General features: G+C 35.3%; 2 protein-coding genes across 2 annotated transcripts; one reads left to right on the forward strand and one right to left on the reverse strand.

Moving 5' to 3' along the window:
- Nucleotides 1-23: 23 nt before the first annotated feature.
- Rbbp5 (retinoblastoma binding protein 5) lies at nt 24-6,391 on the reverse strand. Its single transcript, XM_073083050.1, has 11 exons — nt 6,192-6,391; nt 6,076-6,101; nt 5,551-5,745; nt 5,056-5,262; nt 4,525-4,706; nt 3,860-3,979; nt 3,029-3,222; nt 2,441-2,616; nt 1,686-1,799; nt 516-636; nt 24-173 (listed from the first exon to the last, which is right to left on the reverse strand). The coding sequence occupies exons 1-11, from the start codon at nt 6,208-6,210 to the stop codon at nt 97-99; spliced, it is 1,431 nt and encodes a 476-aa protein (XP_072939151.1). The 5' UTR covers nt 6,211-6,391; the 3' UTR covers nt 24-96.
- Nucleotides 6,392-8,178: 1,787 nt separating this feature from the next.
- Nucleotides 8,179-17,928, forward strand: Parg (Poly(ADP-ribose) glycohydrolase). Its single transcript, XM_073082621.1, has 11 exons — nt 8,179-8,732; nt 10,241-10,402; nt 10,885-10,994; nt 11,222-11,365; nt 12,513-12,595; nt 12,995-13,157; nt 14,096-14,226; nt 15,078-15,268; nt 15,599-15,839; nt 16,201-16,325; nt 16,668-17,928. The coding sequence occupies exons 1-11, from the start codon at nt 8,334-8,336 to the stop codon at nt 17,187-17,189; spliced, it is 2,271 nt and encodes a 756-aa protein (XP_072938722.1). The 5' UTR covers nt 8,179-8,333; the 3' UTR covers nt 17,190-17,928.
- Nucleotides 17,929-27,880: the final 9,952 nt, after the last annotated feature.

A 27,880-nucleotide genomic window follows, 5' to 3' on the forward strand; every position in this document is an offset into this window, starting at 1 on the left:
TATTTAATTGGCAGTAGATCATTGCCTGATAAAAATAAAATAAAAACATTTTTTATTTTTATACTATATTTCTTAAGAATACAATTCGAGTTTACATTATTTGCGAGGCCTGCCCGCTACTTTCTTGCTTCCAGCCGCTTGCTTGTTTTTCCCTCCAAATGAAGGTGGTTGTTCTGAAATAAATATATCACAAATTTACAAAAGAATAATACATTATTTGTAATAATTTTAGTACGTTATTTTATTGAATTAGTATTATACTATTTTTTATTGAATTATTGTTACATTTTCTGTTATTTGGATCGCCATGAATCGCAAATTCTAATATTTTTGGCTAAGTTTTGACAGGTGTAACCTGTAAAGGTAGCATTAATTTGGACTTTATGTATCGTTATTGACCTAAATAGTATATAGTAATGTAGCATATAGTAATACTTTACACAATAAAATAAATAATCAAACATAAACAAAAAGATCGATAAATCCTTACCAATCAAAAGAAATAAGGAGCTTACCAGGTGGTGCTATTTTCAGCGATATATCATAAGTTTTGCTCTTCGGTCTTTTGGCTGCGGGCTCCAGTTTCTCTGGGGTCTCTGTAGGGGTCACTGTCTCTTGTGTGGCGGCCCATCCGTCCTGTTGCAGGATTAAATATAAATATTAACAAATAGTTTAACGTTTGCATCTCAAGGTTTACTTTTTAATTTTTTGTTGTATTTTCGTTGAGTCACAAAGATATCAAAATTGACTGATTTACTAAAATAAAGTAAATTACGTTTGGTTCCTATGCCAAAACATTATGTACGCCAAACAGTATGTGTGCCGTCTACATGAATGCATGGTTGCGTACTTGAAGTTGTTTTCACTTTATATTGATTTAGTAAATACAAGTCGACCAAGCCAACTAGACGAACGGGTGGAATGCGGCCTCTCTCCCCGAGTACCGCATCATGCCCCGATCACATCCTAGTACTGTTCGCAGCTAAACTCTCACTCTCACAATTCACAAATAATTTCTGGATTATATTTTGATGTGAAACATCTATAGCCGCACGTAAAACCGATTTCTGGCGTGGCGACGCATGCCGTGGCGATGGTATATATATACAGTCTATATATATATGCAGTAGTGTGTACGGTGTGGCGACGCGTCGCCATGCGCAAAAATGGTATTATTTTATTTTATCATTATGACATATTTAGTTCCTATCACAATATGTTCTTTTCTGCATATTACTTTTACAAAATAATGTCGATGTTTCACATCTGCCAGGCGTCCCGTGACGGCTCACATTGTTTTTTTTGTTTAATGTTGTTATTATTATCAGTGTACATAGTTCTTGTTTCTAAATAACAATAGTACGTTATTTGCTAAGTTTTGACTGTGCCGTGTGCTAGGAAAGCATCAAAATGGGGATAACTATTCATAGAGGAGAGCGAACAATGACATTCCGAGTTTTACGTTTTATATAAATCTTTGACACTATTTAGTTTTCGTAACAGTCGTTAAAGTATGAATTATTAGACAGAAATTTATTAAAATTGACATTTCATAGGTATAAATCAACATTTCACAACTTGTCATTATTTTTTTGCCAGCGGTACGCACATAGCTTGCGGGTGACGTCACGTTTGACATTCGTCTAATTGGCTTGGTCGAGTAGTATTATATTTTGTGTGCACACCTCAGGGTCCTCTATCTCCGGCGCGATGGGCAGGAACGACAGCATGTTCTCATCTTCGCCTTCCTCGTCAGAGCTGCAGAAGGCCGCCACTGGCTCGCATGACGTCACGTCGACCTGAACAATGTATTACATAATCATCATTACTGCTAGAAACAGGCCCCAGTATTGGGCAATATGAAATCTAACTACTGATTACTAACTACGAGTACATATAGTAATCAGTAATTATAACTACAGATTACAAAAAGTAATTGTAATAAGTAGTTAAACATAGTTTTGATTACTAACTAGTTATTGTAGTTGCAATCATGATTACATGATTACTTTTCATAACTACATATTTAAAATGATGTTGGACCTTTAAAAATCGCAAGCGCGCGCGCGAGTCGTTCTTGTACCTACTTGTCGTTTGCTAGGTAGTTAGTAAGAGCCTGTTAGAGTGTGAGTGCAGCGCTAAGTCTTACCACCAAACAGACCTAAAGCGGGAATCGAATTCACACTTTCGGGTTTTAACTCTGGTGGCTGTACAGGCTGTACTCTTCCACGCAAATAATCAGCAGTTATAACTACTAGATTAGAGCAATCAAATTGATAACCACATCGTGTAGTTTGATTACTGTAGTTAAGTTATGTTACGATTAAAAGTAGTTAACTACAATGTAATCATAACTACATGTAGTTTACTACTTTTAATCGTAGTTAGTAACCAGATTACAAATTGTAGTTAACTACGCCCAACACTGCCTGGTACAAACCTCAACTTCCTCGTCGTCACGGCTCTCGCCAGCCTGATCAACCGATCGATCTTCATCTTCAACATCGAACTCGCTCTCCCGTTCCTCATACTCCACATTCTCGTCCAACTCCTTGAAATCTGGTGCGAACGCTGACCAGTTCTCCACTTGGTTTTGCGCCCAGATCGATACCACACCTGGAGTGATATAATCATGTCATGTCAGCCTAGCGCCTGTTATTATCGTTCGATCTCTAATAGGTAAAATTACTGATTGAAATTACATAGATTGATTTTATTAATACTGGATGTAGATTAACACGCAGGGTCGCAGTGACTACACCGTATCGCCACCACTAGCACATAATTTTATTTAAAAAAAATACATTCTTGATACAGCAGCCAGCATATCGGTTTGACATGCACCTATTTGTGGGTTTGATCCAAAGCTAAATTTTAAATATTTGTGGTACTAAAGAATCATGTACAGAAGCATGCAAACTTCACTCAAAAGGTAAGTACTAACTAATTTTTTTAAAAACCCGTGTATCGGAATCGAAAATTTGTGCAATTATCCTCACTGTGGTATTACATAGTTTTGAATACTGACCAGCGCTAATACTCGCGATGATGGGCCGGATGGGGTGCCACACGACGTCGAGCAGCAGCTCCCCCTTTGTCCCGTGCAGGATCTTCACGATGTTCCCGATGGACTTCTCCCAGATGTACAGCGCGTGCTGGCGCGCCGAGCCCGCGCAGATGTACTCCCCGTCGCCGGAGAAGCAGCACTTCTTCCAGGTTGTTCTTGGAACACATGGATAAGTATAGATTTATCTCACCGCCTTGTAATTGAAGGAAGACATTAAATGGATTAAACGGCAAATGTGTGAGCCGTTTAATGGCTGTCATGGTGTAATTTACGCGGAACAATGCCAAAATGTGCAGTTAAGACGTGCAAAAACACGAAATCGAAGAAAAAGTGCGGAGAAATATATTTTCATTCCTGTTCATTCATTCATTCTGTGGACGACCTCAGGTAGGAATATCTAATCCTATCTGGGGTTGATTACAGATGTCCATGGGCGGCAGGCACTTACCATCGGGTGGACTGCATGCTCGTCTGCTACTCCTATATTATAAAAAAAAAACATGAGAAGCGCGGATTATTTAACGAAAAAATAAACACGAAGACATGTTATAAACTTCAATATTTGGTTTTTCAAACCTAACAGTTACATTATGAAGCATCAATTAAATAATAATACTACTTTAGGGAAGGACCCGCATTAACACAATTGTTTAGATTTACCAGAGTTCATAAATTATTAAGCTTCCTAATACATATCAGAGTATAAATTAGAATTACTTCACAATTACTTTTTAATATATATTTTTTCAATTAAGGTCAAATAGTTAATGCTTATTGAGCAATAAAACTTACTTATTGACCAAATCTTGTAGCTTCTGGATTGGATCTGGTTCACCGTTAATTCCACATTTGAGCACTGTTTTTGTGTCATATACTCTTATTACCCTGTCTGATGTGTTCACTAGAAAACAACTAAAGATTGGGGTTACAAAGTGTGATAGTCCTAATTTGTAAATATTATGTGCAGAGGCAGACTAAGCTCATCAGAGGCCCAGGGTGGGAAAATCCTCACAACAGCAGTGTTAAATGTTGTTGTGTTCTGCTTTGACGATGTGGTAAGGGAGATATATTTTTTCGAGGCATTTCAGCTGTCCTCAGGGGTAGCGGCGCATCTGTTGCTGACCGCAGGTAGGAATATCTAATCCTATCTGGGGTTGATTACAGATGTCCATGGGCGGCAGTAGCCACTTAGCCTCAAGTGAGTCACCATCATCATCAAAATCATCAAAAAGTTGATCTAATTTTACAACAAGCTATTACAAATACACAATAATGTCTACAAGGAAACTTGTAGGCATTTGGAGGCCCATCTGGACCAGAGGCCTGAACCACACTGTTTCTTACCTCTTCCCTCCCTTGTGGTTATATACTATTACGCAGATCAAACTTCATAATATAAACAGCAAATAAGCAGAAGAATAGGTTATTTGTAAAGTAAGAATATGATATTAACTTACTCTCCTCTCCTAGCAAACTCAATGCTCTTGATACTAGTAGTACTCGAAGTGCCAACTGTTATCTTAAAACTAGCCTTAATCGCTAAAGTTTGAGAGTCTAGGATCAAAATCTTTCCTTTAGCATTTCCAGTATACACATGGTCACCCCTTCTGTCAAATGATCCTATTACATTAATGTCACCCTGTAATAGAAAGGATTGATTACTTATTAATTAATTAAATATTATATTTAATCAAATAGAAATGTTATAAATCCATAAACCAAAATATGTCCTATGATTTAAATGCAACTCTATTCTTGTAAAGTTTACAAAGGTATTTTAGAAATAATATCATTTATTCCACTTCCAAAAATTCAATTCATAGAGAATACGTGATCTTTTTAATATTTGACTACACAGATTACTTATTATACTATCTTACCAACTGTCAAGAACCATTAGGCCAATTAGACATCAATCTTAACAGACAATATAGAAAAAACATCTATGCTTTTATTATACTTTATTGGAGATTTTAAGTTATACTCACATCATCATCTATGGGTAATATTTTATGCTCCCCATCAGTGTCCACCAACAGAGCAGCATGTCTCATGGGGCACACAAGGAACCGTTTGTCATTTCGTGGATCAAATTGAACTCTTAGAATAGCCGTCGGGAACCTGTACCTCTGTTCACACTCCCCAGAAAGAACATCCCAAATACACACATTGTGGTCGGTTGACGCTGACAAAAGCTAGTAAGAAACACATAAGATTTATGTACAATCTCATATTTATCTCAACTAAACAAAATATAGAATATGCTAAAATGGTGCATGATTCTTTCTTAATATATGATAAACTTGTGATTTCTATTTAAAATTATAATAAAGTTATAATAAAACATAATAAGCTTATAAAACCTGGTGTTGGTATAGTTATCAAGCAGAAATATGGCAATGTAAATGAAATACTTGAATTTAATTTATTTTTACTTTTAGCACAATAAACATGTTACTTGTTACAGCCTTTTTACATCTTACCTTTTTACAGTTTCTGGACCAACTTAGACTGCACACCGGGTACACATGTGCTGATATAGACTTAGCTATGCCTCTCGTAAGGAAGTCCCATATGAATATCCTGCCATCATTACACCCCACAGCTAGCAGTGTGCCCCGTCGATTGAATGCACATGTAGCTGCTAGGGATATAGAGTCTAGTGTGCCATCAAACTCCTGAACAATGATTATAACTTTACACACTTTACAATATTGGTACATCATGCACAGAGAACAGAGTTCGATTTCCAGGTTGAATTGAGATTTCCATTTGGGATTTAGGTGTGTTTTGCTGGCACTCTCGAAACAGGTATTCCAAGTAAGCAATGAGTATAAAATATTTTTTTTTTAATTTAACAGGCCAGGAAAATCTTTATAATTCACATTAATAGATATTCAACTAAATTTCGTTAATAAGTATAGGCGTGTGTGCAACTAAACCATACATAAAAATTGGTAAACAAAACGTGCAGAGCGTCGGTCTCAAGTAATTCAATAAATACGCACCTCAGGGTAGTTCTGACCAAAAGATTCTGTAACATACAAAGGTATATGCTAGAAATATCATAAATAACTTAATAAGCCCAAAACAGTGATAGTTATAACGAAAATAATAAACTTACCTAACAGTTCCAAATTCATGATTTTAGCACTATTAGTGAGCGATCACCATATTACACATATGTTTAAGTAGAACTATATTCAATTTCAGTTACAGCTAATCGAATTACTTAAATTTTACAGAAAGCATTTCAAAACAAAATAAGCACTACAAAGTACAAATTATAGATACAGACGCAATCAATGTTTCTTTATACCACCATTGAATTTTATATGTCACTGTCAGTGTCAGAACTCAGAAGTGTCAGAACAGTTTTTACCCGACTGCCAAGGAAGGGTTATGTTTTTCGCGCGTATCTTGTATGTTTGTCTTTCTTTATTTGATCCAATCTAAAAAACGGCTGGATGAATTTCAACAGTTAAGGTGTCATTATATTTGTCTCAATGACCCGAGTGTTCTTAGATAGGTGTTAGTAAAAAACAATCAAAATGGCGGATTTTTGGCGCGAAATAGTAACACATTTAAAAAAAAAAGTTAACCGAACCTAACGAGTAGGGTATCAAATGAAAGGAAATTAAACGGAGATTATAAAAACATATTTGTATATATATAAAATAGCACGGTGACTGACTGACTGACTAACTAAATGACTTTTTCGTTTTTCAAAAATCAACGTACACCCTAAACCAAGGACCTTACAGTTCTGAAATTTTGCACATAGGTTCCCTATATAGCGTGGATAAGTACTAAGAAAGGCCTTTTGGAAATTCCACCCGTAAGAGGGTAAAATAGGGGAAAACAGTTTTTTTGAAATCCTTTAATTTTGAAGCAACTATTATAAAATTTTGTATTTGGCTTTCTGGACAGCAACAAGGACACACTTAGTTATCCCCCTCCGAAAAATCAACCTCTTAGAGGGTAAAATAAGGGTTAAAAGTTCATTTGAACAATCGTCAATTTTGAAGCAAACACTGTGGAATTTTGTATCAGGCTTGTTGGATAAAAATAATGAAATTCTACCTCTAACGAAGTAAAATAATGACCGAAACTTTGATTTACTGAAGTTATATATTTTATAGACCGTAAATGGTGGATTTTTTCGCGAAATAGTAACACGTTTTAAAAAAGTTAACCAAACCTATCGAGCAGGGTGTCAAAACAAAAAGGAAATTAAGAGGAAATTACACATACATTATTTGTATAATATATCTTATATATAAAATTCTCGTGTTAGTTACCGTACTCCTCCGAAACGGCTTCACCGATTTTCACCAAATATTATATACATATTCAGTAGGTCTGAGAATAGGCTACTATCTATTTTTTTTTACCCTTAAATGATAAGATCACCCTTATTTTTTATTTATATGGCAACAACGTTTGCCGGTTCAGCTAGTACATATATACTCGTATAACACATCGAGATGACTGTGTGACTGACTAAATGAGTGAGTTGCTGTGCCAGAGATCAACGCAAAGGGAAACCGCTGAACTTAAGCGTGCTGGAATTTTACACATAGGTTGAGCACTACGAGGATAAAATAGGATAATATTACATATTTGAACATCTTTTGTTTTTGTAGCAGACACCTACTATGAAACTTTGTATTTGGCTTTCTGGATAAAAATAATGAAATGCCTACTTCACTGCTTTTGGAAATTCTACTTCAGCCCTTTTGGTGCAGTCGGGTTTTTGATTTTTTTAATTAATTACTTGTTTTAATGGTGTTTTACGGCCTTGGCTTTTTGCCTTTCAGCCTAACTTTATTGTGCAATATTGATTATTGACCGTATAAGTCTTCGTGATTTCGAACCACACACTGAAAATGATTGCGCAATACTGACCCTACACGATGCAATAAAAATATGGTGCAATAAAAATTAAACTTCTTCCATCTTTGCGCAATTTTCAATATTAATCATAAACGATCAATAATGACCGTTTAGATGCCCCGTAGAATAGAAAAGTATAAAATTATCATGATAGGCATATAATAGGCTGAAAGTCAAGAAGTCAAGACTATAGAACTATATGTATATAAAAAGAAATCAACTGAATCAACTGATTCATTCTTTTCAATCATATTCATTATTTTCATTTCATTATTATTTATTGTATATTTGTGACTTGTGTATGTTGTATATTGTTATCTGTTATTGATACAAAATAGTGTAATGCATTATTCCTCATATTGCGCCACATATGTGTAAATCTTATCTACTTTATATGTTTTTATCGAAACCGGCGATAACCACAATACAAAAAGGGACGTTGACGTTGGTTTTGCTCAAACGCAAGTGTCATAAATTTCCAAAACACTACAAAATTGCAAATTGTCGTAAAATGTCCGAAGCATCAGAAGAATCGACGTGGAGAGGTGTGCCTATAACTCAGATATACGGGGCGCAGTCGCCGTGGGGCGCTCCGGAGTTCCCGCTCGTGAGGCCGTCGTCGAATCACACGGTGCTATATCATATCCCGAGTGATGGGTTATTATCAGATACACCCCCGAAGCCGCAGGTGGCTGCGGAAAAGGACTTGTGGGACCAGCACCATGTCAGGCTGCCTTGCTCCAGCCACAGCTTGTATCCAGTTGAAAATGTTAGTATCTAACGTTTATTTATAATATATTACCGATAACCAATACTTTTCGTTTACCTAAGATTTGTATTGGTATATTGAAAATTTCACTTGTAACTATTTGGTTATACTCTATCTGAGAGGAGACCTGTGCTCAGTAGTGGGACAGTAATGGGTTGATGATGATATAGAAGTATTCTATATCTATAGATTGGTGATGGTTAGGCGGCACCACTGAGACAACTCTTTGCAGCAGTGTTATGCTGTTGTGTTGTAGTGATGTTTAGTTCTATTCAAATGTCTTATTGAAGATTTCATACCTTTTGAGGTTGGTTTGCTTATACAGGATACTTTTACAAAACAATAAATTTAACCACATGAACCTATCCATCTCCGAAGCTTCCAAACAAATTTTCATTCAAATATCTTTAGTACTTTAGGCACAGGATTGTTTTGCATTTTTCAAAATTTCTACACGCTTTGTTGAATTGCAAAAACATTATAAATCGAGACATAAAACTACAATGTTTCAAATTCGTCAAATTGAAGAAATGCATATTGTACCTTATTCCTAAAACATAAGGATCACACTCGTATCAAAAGATTTTATGTTATGACACTGCGTTGTTGCCGCTCATATCCTAGGTGAGTGAACAGATGTTTATAAATGGTGTTCTATTTTTAACCCCATCATTTATTATTAAGTTTCTTTGAATATTTTTTTTTAATTCTGAGTTAAATGTTTTTGAATTATTGTAACATGTTCCAAGGAAGGAGTAGGACTTGTGTTTTCATTTAATGTGTTTATTTAAACTATGTCTTTATTTATTTTTATGTCTTTATAATTCATTTTTTATTTTTTAATTTTTCTGTTTAATAAATGCATTATGCAATATACTTATCTATAATTAGTCTTGTATTATTGTTGAGAATAATCTATATGAACTGTGAGTCACAACACAAATATTCTTTGTTAATATTGAGCAATAATGATTGAGCAATCATTACCTGCTTTAATTACATTCATATGTCCATTGATACATACTTAATTCATATGATATTTTTAATATTATGGTGCACTATTTCTATCTAAATATATATAACTCAAAGGTGACTGACTGACATAGTGATCTATCAACGCCCAGCCCAAACCACTGGACGGATCGGGCTGAAATTTGGCATGCAGGTAGATGTTATGATGTAGGCATCCGCTAAGAAAGAATTTTTGATCAATTCTACCCCCAAGGGGGTAAAATAGGGGATGAAAATATTACTTCGTAATGCGAGCGAAGCCGCAGGCAAAAGCTCGTTGTAATATAAAATAATGATATAAAGTAACTAGAAATAAAATTAAATGACATGTATTTAATTTTTACATGTAAACTAATACAAGGGGATAATTACAAATTGTCAGTTACAATATATCTTTCTTATACTACTAATGGATCAGTAGTTGATTGAGAAATAAAAATTGTAGTCCTGCATTTGGAATGCTATGCTAGTTGTTAAAAAGATTTTTTTCTTTCCAGGCATCTGGTGAAACCAAACTGAAAAAGCGATGGGGTCTCATACAGGCTGCACTGTCCAAACCCATAAGGAACAGTCAGGAGTTGATAGATGCTATATTGAGTTATAATACAAAGTTTAAAGATAAATGGAGGTTTAAAGTACTGCATAAGTTGTTTAACAAGGTAAGAACGAGAATACAATTACAAAAGCTAAATAATGATTTCTACACTCATAGACTTATTTCTTTGTATTGTGGGTGCCACAGATACACACAAAGATGAATACACCAACAACTAGACCCATAACAGAAACCAACGTTAATCAGTTAAGAAGTTGGTTAAATAGCTATGTATCTGACCAGTATGGTAAGTGCTCGGCCACAGTGGTGATCATTCATTGTTGATAAGTCAAAGCTTATATGTGGATGGATCCATTGTGCTCTTGAAAAGTGTTTTAATGAAATAATAAGATTACAAGGCTCTGTATTCTAAGACAAGAATAGATTTTTGGGTTAGTCTTTAATTTTTTGTTCATTGACACTGTAATCTTCCTTTAGTAAATCATAATTGGGACTGACATCTTTATACAGATGCATTATTGAAGCATTATTATCATATGCAGAGAATTACCTACCTTATTAGACTGTTTATAATATTGTTTATAGTACTTGGAAGAGGAAGAGTCAAGATACTTTTTTGATGTGACCCTGCCACAGATCATTAAACTAGCATTGGACCTGCCGAAGCTTATTCAAGCACCAATACCACTCTTAAAGTAAGTCTCTTGATAAAATAATAAGTACAATTGAAGTGTCTGACTGTATTTTCAAACAGCTAACAAAAACCATCAGCATTAATACATAATCATGGAAATTGTTGAAAATTGTTAACCTTAATTATGGGAATCTTAACCATAAGGAAAACTATGTTGTACTAAAGAGATTTCTATAATTATGAGAGGAGATACAATTTGGTGTTATCATATTATTGAATTAATTTCAGGCAACACAAGAATCAGTCTATATCGTTATCACAACAACAAATTGCAAGTTTATTGGCGAATGCATTCTTTTGCACTTTCCCTAGAAGAAATTCTAGTAAGAAGGAATCTGAGTACTCCACATATCCAGTTATAAATTTTAGTAGGTGAGTAAAAAAAATGAAAGTGTCCATAGTAAGTTAAATGTATTATAATGGTCCTAAAAATAACCTTAACTAACTCGGATACAAAAAAATAAATTCTTGGAGAACAAAACATCCGCTTCGAATGATTTGAAACATTGAGCCAAAAAAATTGTTAATACGCGAAATGTTTAAATCGATGAATGGCGGGAACTTAATTGCCAAATTAATATGAAAAACTATGTATTTTCTTAGAATTGAGGCTTTTCCTTTAGTTTGTCATTTATCATTACTTCCCAGTATTTGATCCTTATAAGCAACACTATCAGATAGTGGAATAATATAGAGGGTGTATTTTTTTCAAAATGAACTCGTTCGATAGGCTCCCGGCTTGGGAAAAAGTTATTTTAAAAAAGTAATGATGCAGTTTTAGTATTTATCAAAATCGGCCTCGTAACTCCTTCTCAGCATTTTTCGCTAATTCTTATAGTTTCGGATTTGGCCCTGAAGGCCCGTTTGAAAAATTCACCCTGTATACTGAAAACTAATTGTTGTTGCAGTAATTAATTAAACTGAAGTTTATGCAATATGAGGCAATATAATGTAATATGGTGCCAGATTTCCATCACGCTACATAGCTCTATAAGATGCAGTAGGATCTGTTCCTAGTGAATATTGTTGGTACTTAATAAAGGGTCATAAAAAATAGTGTTGTCATATCCTACTTAATATTATAAAGCCAAAAGTATGTGAGGATGGATGGATGTTTGTGTTCTTTTAGCAAATACGGCTTATGACATTAGGATAAAACATTCCAATAATATGCTTTATACAGGCAGTCCTCGTACTTACGGCAAGTTAGGTTACCGAAATACGCGAAGTAAATCGAAACGTAAGTCGAGAGTCGATTTCTTCATATTTTTAAATGTAAAATTCAAGAGTTAGGATCCACATGGAAATAAAAAAAAAACTAGTGTCAAAACATTGTTCGACCTAACTTGAAACGATGTAAGTCGAGGACTGCCTGTAAATCAGAATAACATTTAAACGAAAATATTGGTGGTGGTGAGACCGCGGGGCACAGCTAGTTCTTTTGTAGTTCATTTATGAAGAATTTATGGACTTGTTAATAATAATTTAATTGTTTTATAATAAATATGTTTTATTTCAGGTTGTATGAAAGCTCTGCATCTAAATATGTTTTGGAGAAGATGAAATGCATTTGCCACTATTTCAGAAGAGTCTGCACCAAAGGTGACACTATATTATAATTTTATTTTTGTAAGATAATGGAAACATGGTCCAACCAGATAGGTCTTTATATTTTTTGTATGAATACTTTTACCCTTGAGTGGAAGGGTGGGTTGGAGGAGTTACATATGAGCTCGACGGGGCAACGCGGCTAGAGGACTCCGGTTGCGTTCCTTTGGAAATCCCGGAGTCCTCTACGCAGCGCCGAGGACGGGCCCGGGGGGGTTCTAGTGCAGTAGGAGTCCGATATAAACCTGTGTCGCTCCCACAGCATCGGGTACCTTTTGAAGGTATCTTTCCCCTCGCGAACAAAAAAAAAGGACTTCTGATGTCTGACGATTATACGAGGGGATTTTAAATTGAGTCATCAAGTGTGTTAACTGGTGGTTGTTTCCAGTGTAGCCCCTTGCGGTGTCGTCACGTTCAGCCGCCGCTCGGTGCCGCCGCGCAAGTGCCCCGACTGGGCACACTCCACCACACCGCTCGCCACGCTCCCCGTGCACACTGACTCGGAAGTGTTCATCGAACACGCTGACGGGTTGATACAGGTCGACTTCGCTAATAGGTTATTTTTATATCTTTTTACTAGCTGACCCGGAAAACGTTGTGTTGCCATATAAATAAAAAAAATGTTAAGGGTGAACAATCCTTATCACTTAGGGGTATGAAAAATAGATAGTAGCTGATTCAGACCCACTGAATTTGCATATAAAATTTGGTGAAAACAGCTAAAGCCGTTTCGGAGAAGTATGGTTACTAACATTGTGACACGAGAATTTTATATATAAGATTTATTTTTTAAGTGCAGCGATACCCTAGTGGTTAAGAAACTGGGCCTCTCAATCGAAGGGTCCGAGGTTTAAATCCCAGGCACGTCTGATTTTTCGAAATTATGTGCGTATTAGAAATTAATTATCACTCGCTAAAACGGTGAAGGTAAACATCGTGAGGAAACCTGCATACCTGAGATTTTCATAAAAAAAAATCTCAAAGGTATGTGAAGTCTACCAATACGCATTTAGCCAGCGCGGTGTACAATGTCCTTATCCTTCTCATTCTGAGAGGAGACCCCTGCTCAGCAGTGGGACAATAATGGGTTGATGATGCTGATGTTTTTTTTTTAAATATTTAATTATTATTATATACAACACCAAACGAATATGTAGTTTAGCTCACACTAAGTGGCTAAGTGTAATAGTGCAATCCTACCTGAAGTTGAGGGCTATGTTGGAACACCTTAAATAATAATATTTATTATTATAAATAGTAGCATATGAGTATACAGTCCACCTCACGCTAAGTGGCTAGTGCCGCTCATAGACACCTGTAATCAATCCCGGATAATAATGCAATCCTACCTAAAGTTGGCGACAGATATGTTGTTAGCCCTGAGGACAGTTTTGAATAAGTATGTTTCCCTAAGCACACCTTTAAAAGTGACATTTAGCGGCTCTTAACTATAAGTGTGGTGGAATCTATATTAAAGAGGTTTATATTTTACAGATTTTTGGGCGGAGGTGTCTTGGGTCATGGGTGTGTACAAGAGGAGATAAGATTTATCATATGCCCAGAACTGATCGCCTCTATGATATTTGTGGAAGAAATGCGACCTAATGAAGCAGTAATGATAATTGGTAAGTTCATTATGTTATTGAAGTAAGTAAATAAGTAATTAAGAGAAAAAAGGTAAGAGATTTTTACAAAACCGAAATATAAAAATTCAACATCGTAAGGTTGGATAGTAAATAACACAAGATTAACAGAATATTTTATTTTATAGGTATAAGGAATGGAACTATGTAATACCTTACTTCACGTTACGTTACGTTTCTAGGTCGAGTTCGATCACAATCACGAAAATTAATAACATCAGCTACTAAACATAAAAATGACGGTACAAGTTTGAGGGTGGTAGAACCCTTAATGGTTCGACTCCGGCGGCACCACCGCCACACCTATTTCTACCTAATAACAGCAGTGTTAGGCGCTGCTGTGTTCCGGTTTGAAGGGTGTGGTAAGGGAGACAGACTTTTCCGAGGCGTTCCAGCTTAGTCCTCAGGGGTAGCGGCGCATCTGTGGTCGACCTCAGGTAGGAATATCTAATCCTATCTGGGATTGATTACAGATGTCCATGGGCGGCAGTAGCCACTTACCATCAGGTGGACTGCATGCTCGTCCGCTACTCTTATATTATATATAAAAAAAAAGTAATGTTTTGGATACTGATGTTACCATTATAACATCTTAATTTTCTACCAAAACCTCGTTTTTTATTAATATTACTGTCTGGAACGAAATTTAGGTAATATAAATATTACAAAAGGTGAATTGATCTTAATTTCTTTAGATTATTATTTTATTATTGTTGTATTATTTTAATATCGTCAAAAATATGAAAATACCATTTGAAAAATTTTCTTGATAGGTTTGTTTACATTTTGGACACCTAATTATGAATCAGACTATAAATATTTTCTTCCTGCAGGTGTCGAGCAATATAGCGAGTACACGGGCTACGGGAACGGGTTTGAATGGGCAGGCAACTATAACGACACTACACCAATGGATTCGTCCTCGCGGCGGCGTTGTGCCGTCTTGGCTATAGACGCGCTCTCGTACTCCAGAAACGTGCACGCACAGTACGACACGGAGAAGATTGACAGGGAGCTCAATAAGGTAGAGTCTTCGCTATACTTCTAATCCGCTCTGAATATAGAAACAACATTGATCATCAGGTGGACTGAATGCTAGTCTGTTGCTCCTATATTATATACTAGCTGACTCGGCAAACTTTGTACCGCCTCAAAATCTATTTATCAAATCTAGTTCATATAAAATATAGCCTATGTTACTCGTAGATAGTGTAGCTTTCGAATGGTGAAAGAATTTTTAAAATCGGTCCAGTAGTTTTTGAGCCTTATCATTACAACCAAACAAACAAACAAAGTTTTCCTCTTTATAATAAGAGAAGATAAACAAATTTAAAAATATTAATATTGTTTGCAGGCATGGGTGGGTTTTTCGTTCCTTAGCGGTGATCAGCCTGGCCTTTCCTACCCAGGCGTGGCCACCGGCAACTGGGGTTGCGGGGTGTACCGCGGCTCGCCGTACTTAAAGTCCTTGCTTCAGATGATGGCGTGCGCGGAGGCTGGCCGGCCAATGGCCTACTATACCTTCGGAGACTTGGCGCTGAGGAATGACATCGTCAACATGTATAATGTACTCTCGAGATATAATGTCACTGTTGGTGAGTTTTTCATTAAACCAACCACTTTTAACAAATAAATTACATTTCTAATTACACAACTTACAAAAATGACTTAGGTGAAGTACTTTTCTAAAATGCGTCGTAGTAAACCATAGTTAAAGTAAATATGATTCTTTACTTTTGAGTAGTTTTAAGTAATAAAGGTTGTGTAATATATTTCTTTAATGCTCACATATTTTTAAAAGATATATCCCACTCTCTTAACCCGTAACCATGACATGGACTTCCCAGACGATCTTTTGTATTTTAGTACTCTTCTAAGCTAAAAAGTTTAGTATGTTACATCATCAGTATCAGTATCAGTAGCTTGGTTTTTCAATACGGCGTAATGAATTTCTAGGTCAGCTATACGGCCACATCCTGCAGTACTGCGCGGGCATGCGCTCGCAGGACCTGCACACCTTCCTCACGAGAGCCGTTAGGCAGGACGCTGTGGAAATCTCCGATTCCGAGGAAATGGATATTGTGAGTGTTGTCGCATGCTTTGCTTTAGAAATATTAACGGTTTAAGTTGTAAATTGCGTGTTTAAAATGTAAAATATACAAAAAAAAACATGTTTCTTGAATAATTTTTGTATCACCCATATGCATGAATAGTAGTTGTCTTGTAATAAAGTTCTCAATCTTATTTTCAAGATCAACTAATTCCAAGGTTATCTTTTAGCGACAGACAGGAGTTCTTTTTATTTGAATTTAGGTGGATTTAAAAATTGAAATCATCGGTAGAAACTTAAATCTATGAGCAAATTTATATTTAATGATAACCATGTGGAAATGATAAATGTTAATAGAAATTAATATTTTCAGAGTACTGCAACAGACACACAAGAAGTGATATCAACAGAGGAAAGAACACTTGATAACCGTTCCCCAGATTTATTCTCTCAAAATTCCAGTGACCAGTCGCAGAAAACCAAACAGATGTTCTTCACAAACACTGTAACAAGTAAGGAAAGCAGTCAGGATACTGACAAGATGCTAAATGAAGTTTATGATAGTATGACAACTGAAGTTGAAATGTGTAACGATAATAAAATAGCGGGAAATAATACAACAATTAAATCAGATGAAACTAATGAAGTAAGTGAATCGAAAGTTCCGCAAGTAAGTCAAACGTCGCGATTGTTTGAAGAAATGGAGAAATTAGACGAAAGTAGTGGAAATTTGAGATTTAATACGACGAATACGTCATTATTTGATGCGAACACGTCTTCTTTAAATAATTCGCAAGTGGACAATGAGACAAAGATACAAATTGAGTTGTCGTCCGAAACGAAGAAGAAGCTGACAGGAAAAATTACGGATTACTTCTCGAAGAAACGGACTTGATGTAGGCTGTGTTAGTATGTGCAAATTTAGATGCCGCACGTGTAGACATTACATATGTTTAGTGTGTGTGACAAGTGATACGTCTGTCTGCCTGCGTGCGCGTTTTATACTAATAAATTAGGGATGTTATTGATATGAAATTTCGGATCTGAATAATCCATATTCAGGAATAATTAAAAATATTAGATTGGTGTTCTATTTTATTTCTAAAAGAACTATATTACCAATTTTTGATCGGGTGAAATCTTTTCATAATGGTTCAGGACTCTACTCTTATCCGAAATCCTTCGGAAATTGTATATCGGATTAGATTGCGATTTATATTTTTATTTAGGATGTTCGATTCGGTCGGTTTCGGTCACGGTTATGAATATCTATAACAACCCTATTATAAATGTACTAGCTAAATTCTGCAACATATTGCTGTGGATTAGTTTGAAATATCCTGAGGAAACTTCTAAATAAAAAGTATGTAAAAATTATAATATTGAAATGTATTATGTGAAAATTATATGTCGATCTATCGACTTTTTTGAGTTTTGCAGAAGCAAACATGTGCTTTTCTATATAATTATAGAGAGTGCGCGTGCCGAGCGGAGTAGTTTGTGTATGTATGTTTTAGTACTATATTATGTATTTGATTTTTGTAATAGCAGCACATATTTTATATGTAAAACATTGTTTAATTGTGTCTGGTGTTTACTTGAGTAACCAAATAAATTATATACTTATTTTAATACTGATTTGTTTTATTTTGAACTACTGTAATAATGCACCTGAATGTGATTGGTCTTATCCGAATTGGGGTAATATCTTAAATCATTTATTTATTTTATTGATCTAATTAGAACGGCCGAGGCCACTTACACTAACTAGACAGATCTAACATACAGACAACTCATAGAACTCCAAGTATACAGACATGATCAGCTTCCAGTCATCAGCAAGCATATCACAGTTCGGATAACGATCCATGAGCGCGTTCAATGTCGCAAGTGTGCGCGTAGCAGGTGATTTAGCGCGTGACACAGTGCGGGAAGGCGGATGTTAGGACCTTCTGAGTTTAGACCTGAGTTGAAGCTAGGATCCCATGCGTGTGTGTATATATGATCCTATGCGTATGTGTTAGTCGTAATACAAGTGATTAACCGTTATTTTTAGTCGTGGGTTGGTAAATGAAACGCTTTACTAATATAATTAAAATTATTTATTATCTTCATCATATTTCTAGCATACTAAACGTAATAAGTGTATAAATAATTGAATATTAATTTACTTTGAAATATTTCAGCAATATACATATTAATAACTTGATAATAGGTTTAAACGTTTATTTAACTAAATTAGACATGCAAAGTAGGCGAATATTATTGTATTAGTTCCATAATAATTGGTTTCTATGAATGCAGTCATTTGGCTAAGTATATCATTTGAATTTCGCTAGACCTATAAATAGGCTCACACTCAACAGATCAAATAGCTTTATGAATAAAACAAGTATTATTTTTAAAGACAAAAGTTACTTTGGACACTTCCATTTCCAAAATTTATATTGTATGAACACAGACAACTTATAATTTTTTAATTCACATTGTTTTTAATAAAGTATTATTTTAATTTCTATATTCATTGATTTATATTATTTATTTTATTCATATTGCTATCTTCACTGCTGTATGTTTAAGCCCGAATAAAAATACAATAAATAAACATTTCTTAGCGGCGGTTCAAATAAGTGACCGTAACTCTTATTTTACAAACTTTGGCGAGTTATAACAATAAGGGATAATATTCCACATTAGCCTAGCTATCAAATCCACGGAGGATTTGTGTCAAGTGATTTGGATTAGCTAATTTTATATTACATTAAAACAATCGCTTGTACATTTCGAATAGATTACCATATTTTCATTCAAAAATGGAATAAAGACCAGCATAAAAATCTAGGTCTAGAGCCGTAAATCAAAATTAATATAATCATAAGAAGTAATTGAAGTAAGACTAGGTTGTGTTATTTACTTTAAAGCTCTTGTACTGATAAGGTTAAGGCCACACTGAGGTTTCGGCGATCGTTTATTTATAGATTATTATAAACACTTAAGATTTACGGATAGTGAAAGAAATAATAAAAAATGGGGGTGCATATTTTCTTTGCATTTCACTTTCCATGACAACAAAAATGGTTTAAAGTAGTCTCTATAATTTGTTTAATAGAATTAAACGAAGTAAATAAGTGTGGATGACCTGCCTATTTTATACATTCCATAGTAGTAATGCCGCAGCAGAGTTCCAAAGAGTTTTATTAATCTTTAGTACTTTGTTATTTGATTACGCAAACTATATTAATAAGATAACACTATGAATAAATTTAACATAAACGAAAAAAATGTATATATAATTATTTCATACGTATTTCAATATATTTTCCGTTGACAATTCAACAATCTTCACTAGGCCGGCGAGTTAGATTTAAAACTAACCTCTACTCAAACTAAAAGGAAATTCATTCCCAGCAGTTGAACAGTAAAGCCAGAATGACGATAACAGTAATAATCATAACATCAGTATTCATTTCGAAATATACAAGCGGTACAAAACAACATACTAAAATCATTTTGTTATACGCATAACAGCGAAATAAGTTCGTGCAATTCCGTTAAACATTTAACCTAATTTGTGGGTTTAATATACAATAAGAACAATGCGGCTAATAAAAACAACGAATTTGTACATCATCGTTATCTAACTGTTTTCCGAATGTGAACAGTCAAAAACAAAGATGAAATAACCAAATATACTCCTAAAGAATTTTTGGTATATGTCAAATATATCTTATGGAAAACGGTTATCTTCTCTATGCCCCTAGATATCGCGGTAGTATAACATACTTTTTGCTTTTTAGGAGTATATTTAGTTACCTCACCTTACGTTACGAAATACTTTGGTACAAAATTAAGCAAGGTATAGTTAACCGAAATGCGAAGGCTTAAAATATTCCGTAGCGACACTTCGCTAGTATCTACTAGTACGAGTAGTGAAGCGATTTTTGTATGTATAGTATGAAATTGTTTGCATCCATGTGGATTGTGTTGATGCAATTTTGTTTGATTATATGTAATTTTAGTTTAGTCAGCTACAGAAATATGTAGTTATTTAGATTTGTTTCTTGTCTTCGTGTACTCTTCAGAAGTGGTATTATTCAGGTACATTTCAATATTATACAAACCAAAATCACTTCGCTGCCCCAGTGCTTCTGCATGATTTATTAATCTTTAGTCGATTTTTGTATGAAAGCATTTGAGATTTTCATAAAAAAATATGGCTGTGACTATCAATCAAGTTACGCTCATTTTTAGAAAATAAGCTTCTTTGAAAATAACAATGATGTTCTTAGTGTTTGGTTACTACACAATCTGTAACCGTTTTTTGAGAGCTTATTGTATAACAATTATTAGGTACTTACATAGATACATTTATAACACTATATAATTATATTACATTCAATTGAATTATTTCATAAAATTGATAGGTTTGTTAACAACATCACGATGGAAATACCACAGTTTGTAGAAAAAAAAGGAGATAGAGCGCGGACCACGAAAGTATCAAGTTAAATAACAAGTGTATTTAAATTAATTTATACGATTTACTTTACAGGATTAGGTAATGTAATTGTTTTGCAAAAATCATATGTATTTCCTAAAAAATAAAACTGATTATTGTTTTTGATTTTTCTTATTTCAAAAACTCAACTCTCGCGCTACAGGCAATACCCTTTTTCCTACAATCTATGGCAAAACATTTAATATAACACATTTCAGTTACAGATTGTGCAATATTACATTTTCTTAAACTTTCTATGTACATTTAAACACCGAGAAGAAAATTATACATTATACATTGCTCTATTTTACAGTTGTATATTATGTAACAGGTAGTTCATAGGTAGAAGGCATTTTGCAAATGTTTTGCGAAGACAGCAAACAAATTAATATCTATTCTATTCTCGTATAAATCTACCATCTGTATGTAACGTAATTCTTAGTAACAAATTCAAATTCCTTATACATGAGGGCATTCATTCTCTACCTTTCTATGGCAATAATTAAAGATTTTATACAATCGCTATTTTTGCCTCAGTGTTCTATAATTAGTTTGAGAAATTATCTTTTATAGTGTAAAATACGTTGAATTAGATATTCCAATGTACAATCCTATCTTATCTTTAAATTAGGTAAAGTCCGTAATCGAGCGAAACGGAATGGTAAGGGGAAAATATAGTGTGTTAAAAGATACATCATAGTACGTAGGTTCAATGGACGATTAATAGAAGCGTATATCACAGATACCGGTTCAGGTATCCCTTTGCTAAGCTATACGTAAACAATTCGGACTTTTCTGAACAATTTGTTTGGAATTATTAAGCAATTATCAAATTCAAAACTAATGCATGATAATTAATATTTTTGGTTAATGGGTGATCTTAAGATTATTAATGAGGTTATGGACACGCTTTATAACAAATGATATTTAAATATGAATTATTGGGAGATTGATAGAAAATATGGTCAATTTATTTGTAATACATCATGTTCGCTTTACCTTTAACATATTTCTATCTGTTTCGAATGACTTTAATTTCTTTTTACGATTTAATATATCCATCAACCATTACTTATCCTCCCCGGCCTTTGCACTCCGTGGGCGCTTTTGATCAAATCCAGCTGAAGTTGGACCTTTGAAAACTAAATTATAACGCCTCATATATTTACCATGATGTCATACTACATAATTTAGACCATCGCTGACTTAACAATACTGCCATAAGGTAGAATATGTATATATTAAAATGTATATCCTTAAAATATTTCCAGTCGAATTATTCAGAAAAGTACAAGAGTGTTTACTCCTAAACTATTCAGCTATAAGTTATCCAGAACAGTGTAGGTATGTATGGGATGGGACATATATGACTTGTAATATAACCATATTATGATGACGCCATCATAATTGCGCAAACCACGTGTTTTATAAATAAGGATAGTTTGCGAAATTCTGATGTGCGCTTTAAGGTTCGCTGCACGAAACTTTTTACATTATTTCAATGGTGTTTTTAAATTTTGTGAGTAAATTTTGGGCTACCGGGCGACTAAGCATTTGGAAGTAAAGGGGTATTCAACCGCGCTAGTACAATAGACATCAACGAGTGCACAGGCAGATATTTCTTATTTTATTAGGGGGTTAATTTCACGCGTGAATTGGAAGGTTATATACACAATAGGTATTCTTAGCCAAGGCATACAAATAAAAAAAGATATTTTATATTTCAATAATAATTATTTTTACATTATGTTTGTATCGAAGTAAGATAAATTGAAAAGAGTGAACAAGAAATGGTGTAAATAAATAGTTGATAGGAGAATTAAAGACTTCTATAATTTCTAGATCCAAAGTTACAGACGTTAATCTATGCTAATTTTTTAAATATTTCTTAGCCGCCCGGACAATAAGTTTCATATCTTATCGTGACATAAATAGATACAGATAATGATTATATTTCCCTAATCATAATACAGCGACACCCTGTCACCCGCCCGAGACGCCTCGGTGCAAAAGGCTATAAGCTCCTAATTTAGATATGATGTCATATATGTATGTACATTCTCATTAGTTTTGAAATAGGGCACATCGTTTCAATCTGAATCCATATTTAAATTATACAGACATTGTTTTGTCTACACTATCCTTGACTTCAGTATTACAAGAATACTTTTCGCAAAAAACCACTCGTTGCGCTTGGAATATTAGGTTTAAAATTAGAATATGGAATAACATTTTATAATTAGGGCAATAAATGACAGTAGCAAACGAATTAATTACATTACCTACCTCAAATTTTAATTTGTAGTCATATTGAGTAGAACATATTGTAGTTGAAGTGCAAGTAAAGGCAGAACGTTACACTAAATCAAATTTAACTAATACAGATGATAGTTGTCCAGGAACAACTCCTGGACCATAGACTAATTTACTCAATATCCTAATGTCCTTCTAATCAAGCTTTAGTCAGGTACTGTATGCTGCACTTTTAAATAGGGATTCAGTATTAGTAATAATAGTTGAGTTTGACTTTTGTAGTGAAGGCAATACTTTAGCATTTAGTATAATCTGAACGGAGTCTGTACATGTTTGATAGAGTAATATACAGTTGAAACTCGAGATTTGTACGGACGGCGTGCTTGTTCTATTTGCTGACGCTACATCAGTCGACGATGTACCGTCAGCAAAAATCTTTAGCAGTACTATGAGTTACTCGTCTCTACCTATCGTTACAATATTAACGTAACTTGCTTCCTAAGGTAACTTTAACCTCTAACTTAACCAAACGGTTATACCATTTTACCTCATCTCTACCTTTACCATTATTTATATTAATACATATTCCTTATGTATATAAGTTTAACTATATGCAAATTAAGTTTACAATCAATGAAACAATATTCTGGATAACTTATCAAAAACATATTCGTATTTCACTATCTGCGTTTCTATAGTAACCTTGTTATTAGTGCGTTATACCAAAATATTTTATTTAAGCGGTGGATATATTGACTATAGTTAGTTATATCAACATAGTGTAGCGTTTACGTAGGTATATTCGAAACAAAAAGTCGACGTGTATAAATAAAATGCGTCCGTTTGTTTGTACGCGAGTATAACGTGCTTGAAGCTAAACTATGCTAAGCGATAGGACAAAATAAATAACCGAAGGAGATATGACTAGATTGATTGTTTCACTTCTAGGACCTACGATTCATAAAAGCACTATGCGCCTCTCTCCATACCTTTCTTATATAAATAGATATATAATATGATTAATTACTCCCAATACTAATTTTGTTTTCCTGATTAATATATTGGCATTCATCTTACTCACTAGCGTCGGGTGGTTCAGCGACACGCGAGCGATGCGACGCGATGTGTGCGGTCGCGCGATATGTCGCCGCGTGGTCGCTATGTCGTGTCGTGAGGTGTTAAAACGAATCGCATAACCTCGAATTTCGCAGCCCGACGGTCTACTATCGTCTAAGTAACGGTCCGAATCTCATACCATTGCAAACGATCAAAACATTCTCGGGTGCTTCGAAAAAGACCCCGCGTCTACGCGAGCGCTAAGACGATTAAGTTTGCGAACGATATAAATATTTTATAAAATTTTAGGAGTTAATTAGTTCATTTATGAAATTCGATTTCGTTACACTAAGATGCTGTTTTTCGATTCTACAGAGTGATTCCGTTTCTGGTGATGACACTTCAGTGATCAATTATACAATACAGATTTTGCAGATCTTTCCGGCTGATTGAATTTTAGAGATTAGATTGGCATATCTGGCACTTGCCTATTTATACTACTTACAACGGGAACAATAATGATTTTCATAACAAGTTTACGTGTCATTGCCAGCGACGGTAATCCAAAGATATCACTCGTATTATGAGAATGAAAGGGAATGGCGATACTAGATAACCACGATCGAATTACATTGGATGAGGACGCCGGGTCGTATCATCAAATAAAGTAGCGAAGCAGGCGTGTTGAAGTCGCGAGTGACATGAGGATGAGGGATTGGTTACACTACGATAGTTATAATTTGCGCCTGACTTTATGACCGCTCGGATGTCCATAAGCTGCGTAATCGGAACCGTTATGCTTCGTTCACTGACTCGAGACGTACGCGACAATCACTGAGCGATCATAAAGTCTGGCGATACCTATACGAGAGTATAAAAATCGCGACAGACTACAGTGGACCCGAGAGTGATGCGCCGCCGGGAAGCCGATATACGGCGAACCGTCCGTCCGTGCCTCCGTTCCCTGCCTGCCAACCGTCCCCCGCCCCGGACCTCCGGGCGGACAGCGAACGGGACACGGATGCAGGGAGGTCGGCAATCTGTCTACATGAAGACATTAGACACATTTTAAATAATCGCAAAGCATACCCTGTATCCTAGAATCACTTTATGGGCGATCGTTTTACATTCAGAGAGGACTCGTTTAATCTATTACGAACTTTGCGTCGCCGCAATTATATCTTTAGGGATTTCATTTAATTTTAAACAGTATAAAGATATAAGTACAATATCATTAACCGCCCGGACGCGCCGCGGGGCGACGCTTCGCGGGCGCATTACTCTACATTACCCACGAGGTGATATAATCGATAATCGATATATACTAAGTATACGTGTTCCGGTTTGGCATCGATTTATTCTGTAACCTAAGAGCCGCGGCGCGGGCGCAGCGTCCGCCGGCAGCGCCGCACCGGCGCGGCGGCGCAGGCGGGCGACTCGCCTCGCCCTCGCAATACAAACTTTATGTTATCTAACTCAGATCCGCTTTACACCCGTACGATCCAACGAGCGAACTTTTCGCTTCGGGTGAAGCGAAAATCGTCGGATGTAAAGCGGCCTCGCAAAATTTTCCTAAGGCCGGTCCGGCCGTTCCGTGAAACGAGACCACGTCGACGAATAATCTAAGAGGGGAAATCGAATAAATTAGGCAGAAAAAACCTCGCTCCGTAAACGGACGACGCTAAAACGATTAAAAAGCGTAACAACATATTGCACAAACGTGAGTTCCGGATAGAACTTTACAGGTACCTACACTTATACGACATCGGTACGATGATTCTCATTAATTATAATACGTCGTATAATGCACGCGGCTTACTCGTAAATCATAAACGCCTAAAACTAGAATATTATATCAATATAATATTATAATTATTTGTGTAAATATAAAATTCTATGTCTTGTGGTGAGTGAAATATTTGACTATTAGCGGGCGGCGGCCGAACGATCGCTACCGCGCGATGCAGGACACGTGGCGATACCGCACACACAGAACGAAACCGTCTTAACACAATTCCCATAAGGCGTTAGCTACTCAATATATTACTACTACATACACCTCAAAACGAGTAACCTCACTACGTGGTGATTGGCTTTTGTAGATGTTCATATCCACGGCTAACCGTTTAAAGCTATTTTTGCTTTATCTATTCTCTTTTGTGGATGTTTGTCTATATGTTTATTAATTCAAAAGCAGTCTTGTTTCGTCTTATGTACGGTAGCGCTCGCTTTGAACCCACTTATTAGGAGGTCGTTGCAGGGAATTTACATTAAAATAGGAAGTGTTGCCGTTTGCGACTTTCGAATCTCCAGCTACAAACGTGAACGCTGTGAGGCGAGTATCTATGTTAAGCTAATAGAAGTTAGTTCACACCCAATAATATAGAAGGCTAATGTTATTTTAGCAGTAAAGATGGTGCATGAAACCGGACGGAAATTTTTGGGTGTTTAAAATTATTTAACAAATCATAACATGTAATCTAGGAAAACCTTCGCTGTTGTTCATATCGCTGCTGGTCTAGTCACTTTTCTTATATAAATTTAATTTTTAGAAGTCTAGATTGTGCGCGTGACAAAGCTTAGTCGATCCCTGCATCATTTTGCTACACTCCCTGACCCGTTCCTTAAGGACGAAATTTAAAGCAAGGCAGATAAATAATTTAGATTGGCAACTCTCGATACAGTCTATCAATGAATTAGTTCTACTCACTCCACACAGCGGGTTCAAAGTTTCTACTTCGTATACTTATTATTATAAAAAGTGCACTTGCTTTGCGAGTTTTATCGCAAATCGACTGAGATGTGAAAAATTTGTATAGCAACATCTCAATGTTCGCTGCCAAGGTACAACTATCAAGTGCCTTTTACAATAATAATCAAATTGATTGTAACATGAATCAAAGTACGCTTTATACTCTGAGTGTGTGAGAATACAAGCTGGAATACTTTGAAAGATGTGCCAATCGACAGCTGAGTGGTACAATTCCGGCACACCGAGTACAGGATTCGCCCGCGCGCACACATTATATCTAACAGTTTAAATTTATATTGGTACATTTTTGATTATGAATCTATTTTTTTCTGTAGAAATTACACTAGATTTTGTTTATCTGTTAGCTCGCGCTTCTCGCACTGTTGGCTCCCAGGACGCATTTACTCACAGTTATTGTATTAACCTTATCACGAATAGTTTATATATGATCTTTTATGTATAGACACACATACACACACCAATGCACGAAATAAATATTGAGGAAGCACGCTCACTGAGAATTGACTTCGCATTGTAGCGAGTAGGCCGCCCGCACAACATTCAGCTCATAATTTACAATTGTTCTTATAAATGTATATTTTTATACTCTACAACAAATTTATTCCACGCATGAACTATCCAATCGAAGACACTGCGTATTTATAAGCGGTTACTATACAGTGTTGCCACGTTCAGAAATCTTTGCCGAAAATGAGGTATTTATTTCACTATAAACATCGAAGACTATCTACAACGCATTACTAAGAATCGGTAAGCATTTCATCGCGTGGCAAGAGTAACTTTGAATAAACGAGGTTGTATTACAAGTTATGTGCGAGCGGCGAAAATAGAGCGTAATACATTAATATGTATAGACAAACGGCCTGTACAATCCATTATGTTGATATTATATTCTTTATATCACAGCCCATTTGGAATTTACAACACATAAAACACGATCTTGTTAATGATGAAGTGCACTTTAATTTGTACACAGCGTTCAATACAAACATTAAATTTTGTCAAC

Source organism: Epargyreus clarus, unplaced genomic scaffold, assembly GCF_041222505.1.
Source record: "Epargyreus clarus isolate Ecla_fem2 unplaced genomic scaffold, WU_Ecla_fem_2.2 ptg000018l, whole genome shotgun sequence".
Lineage (NCBI taxonomy): Eukaryota > Metazoa > Arthropoda > Insecta > Lepidoptera > Hesperiidae > Epargyreus > Epargyreus clarus.

Coding starts and splice junctions, on each gene's coding strand:
- Rbbp5 (XM_073083050.1), bottom strand. Junction 3,980..4,524: donor GAGTTTGCTAGGAGAGGAGA/GTAAGTTAATAT, acceptor CCCAATCTTTAG/TTGTTTTCTAGTGAACACAT. Junction 174..515: donor GCTGAAAATAGCACCACCTG/GTAAGCTCCTTA, acceptor TATTTATTTCAG/AACAACCACCTTCATTTGGA.
- Parg (XM_073082621.1), top strand. CDS start 8,334: ATGTGTAAATCTTATCTACTTTATATGTTTTTATCGAAACCGGCGATA. Junction 10,403..10,884: donor TGCATAAGTTGTTTAACAAG/GTAAGAACGAGA, acceptor TATTGTTTATAG/TACTTGGAAGAGGAAGAGTC. Junction 16,326..16,667: donor ATTCCGAGGAAATGGATATT/GTGAGTGTTGTC, acceptor TAATATTTTCAG/AGTACTGCAACAGACACACA.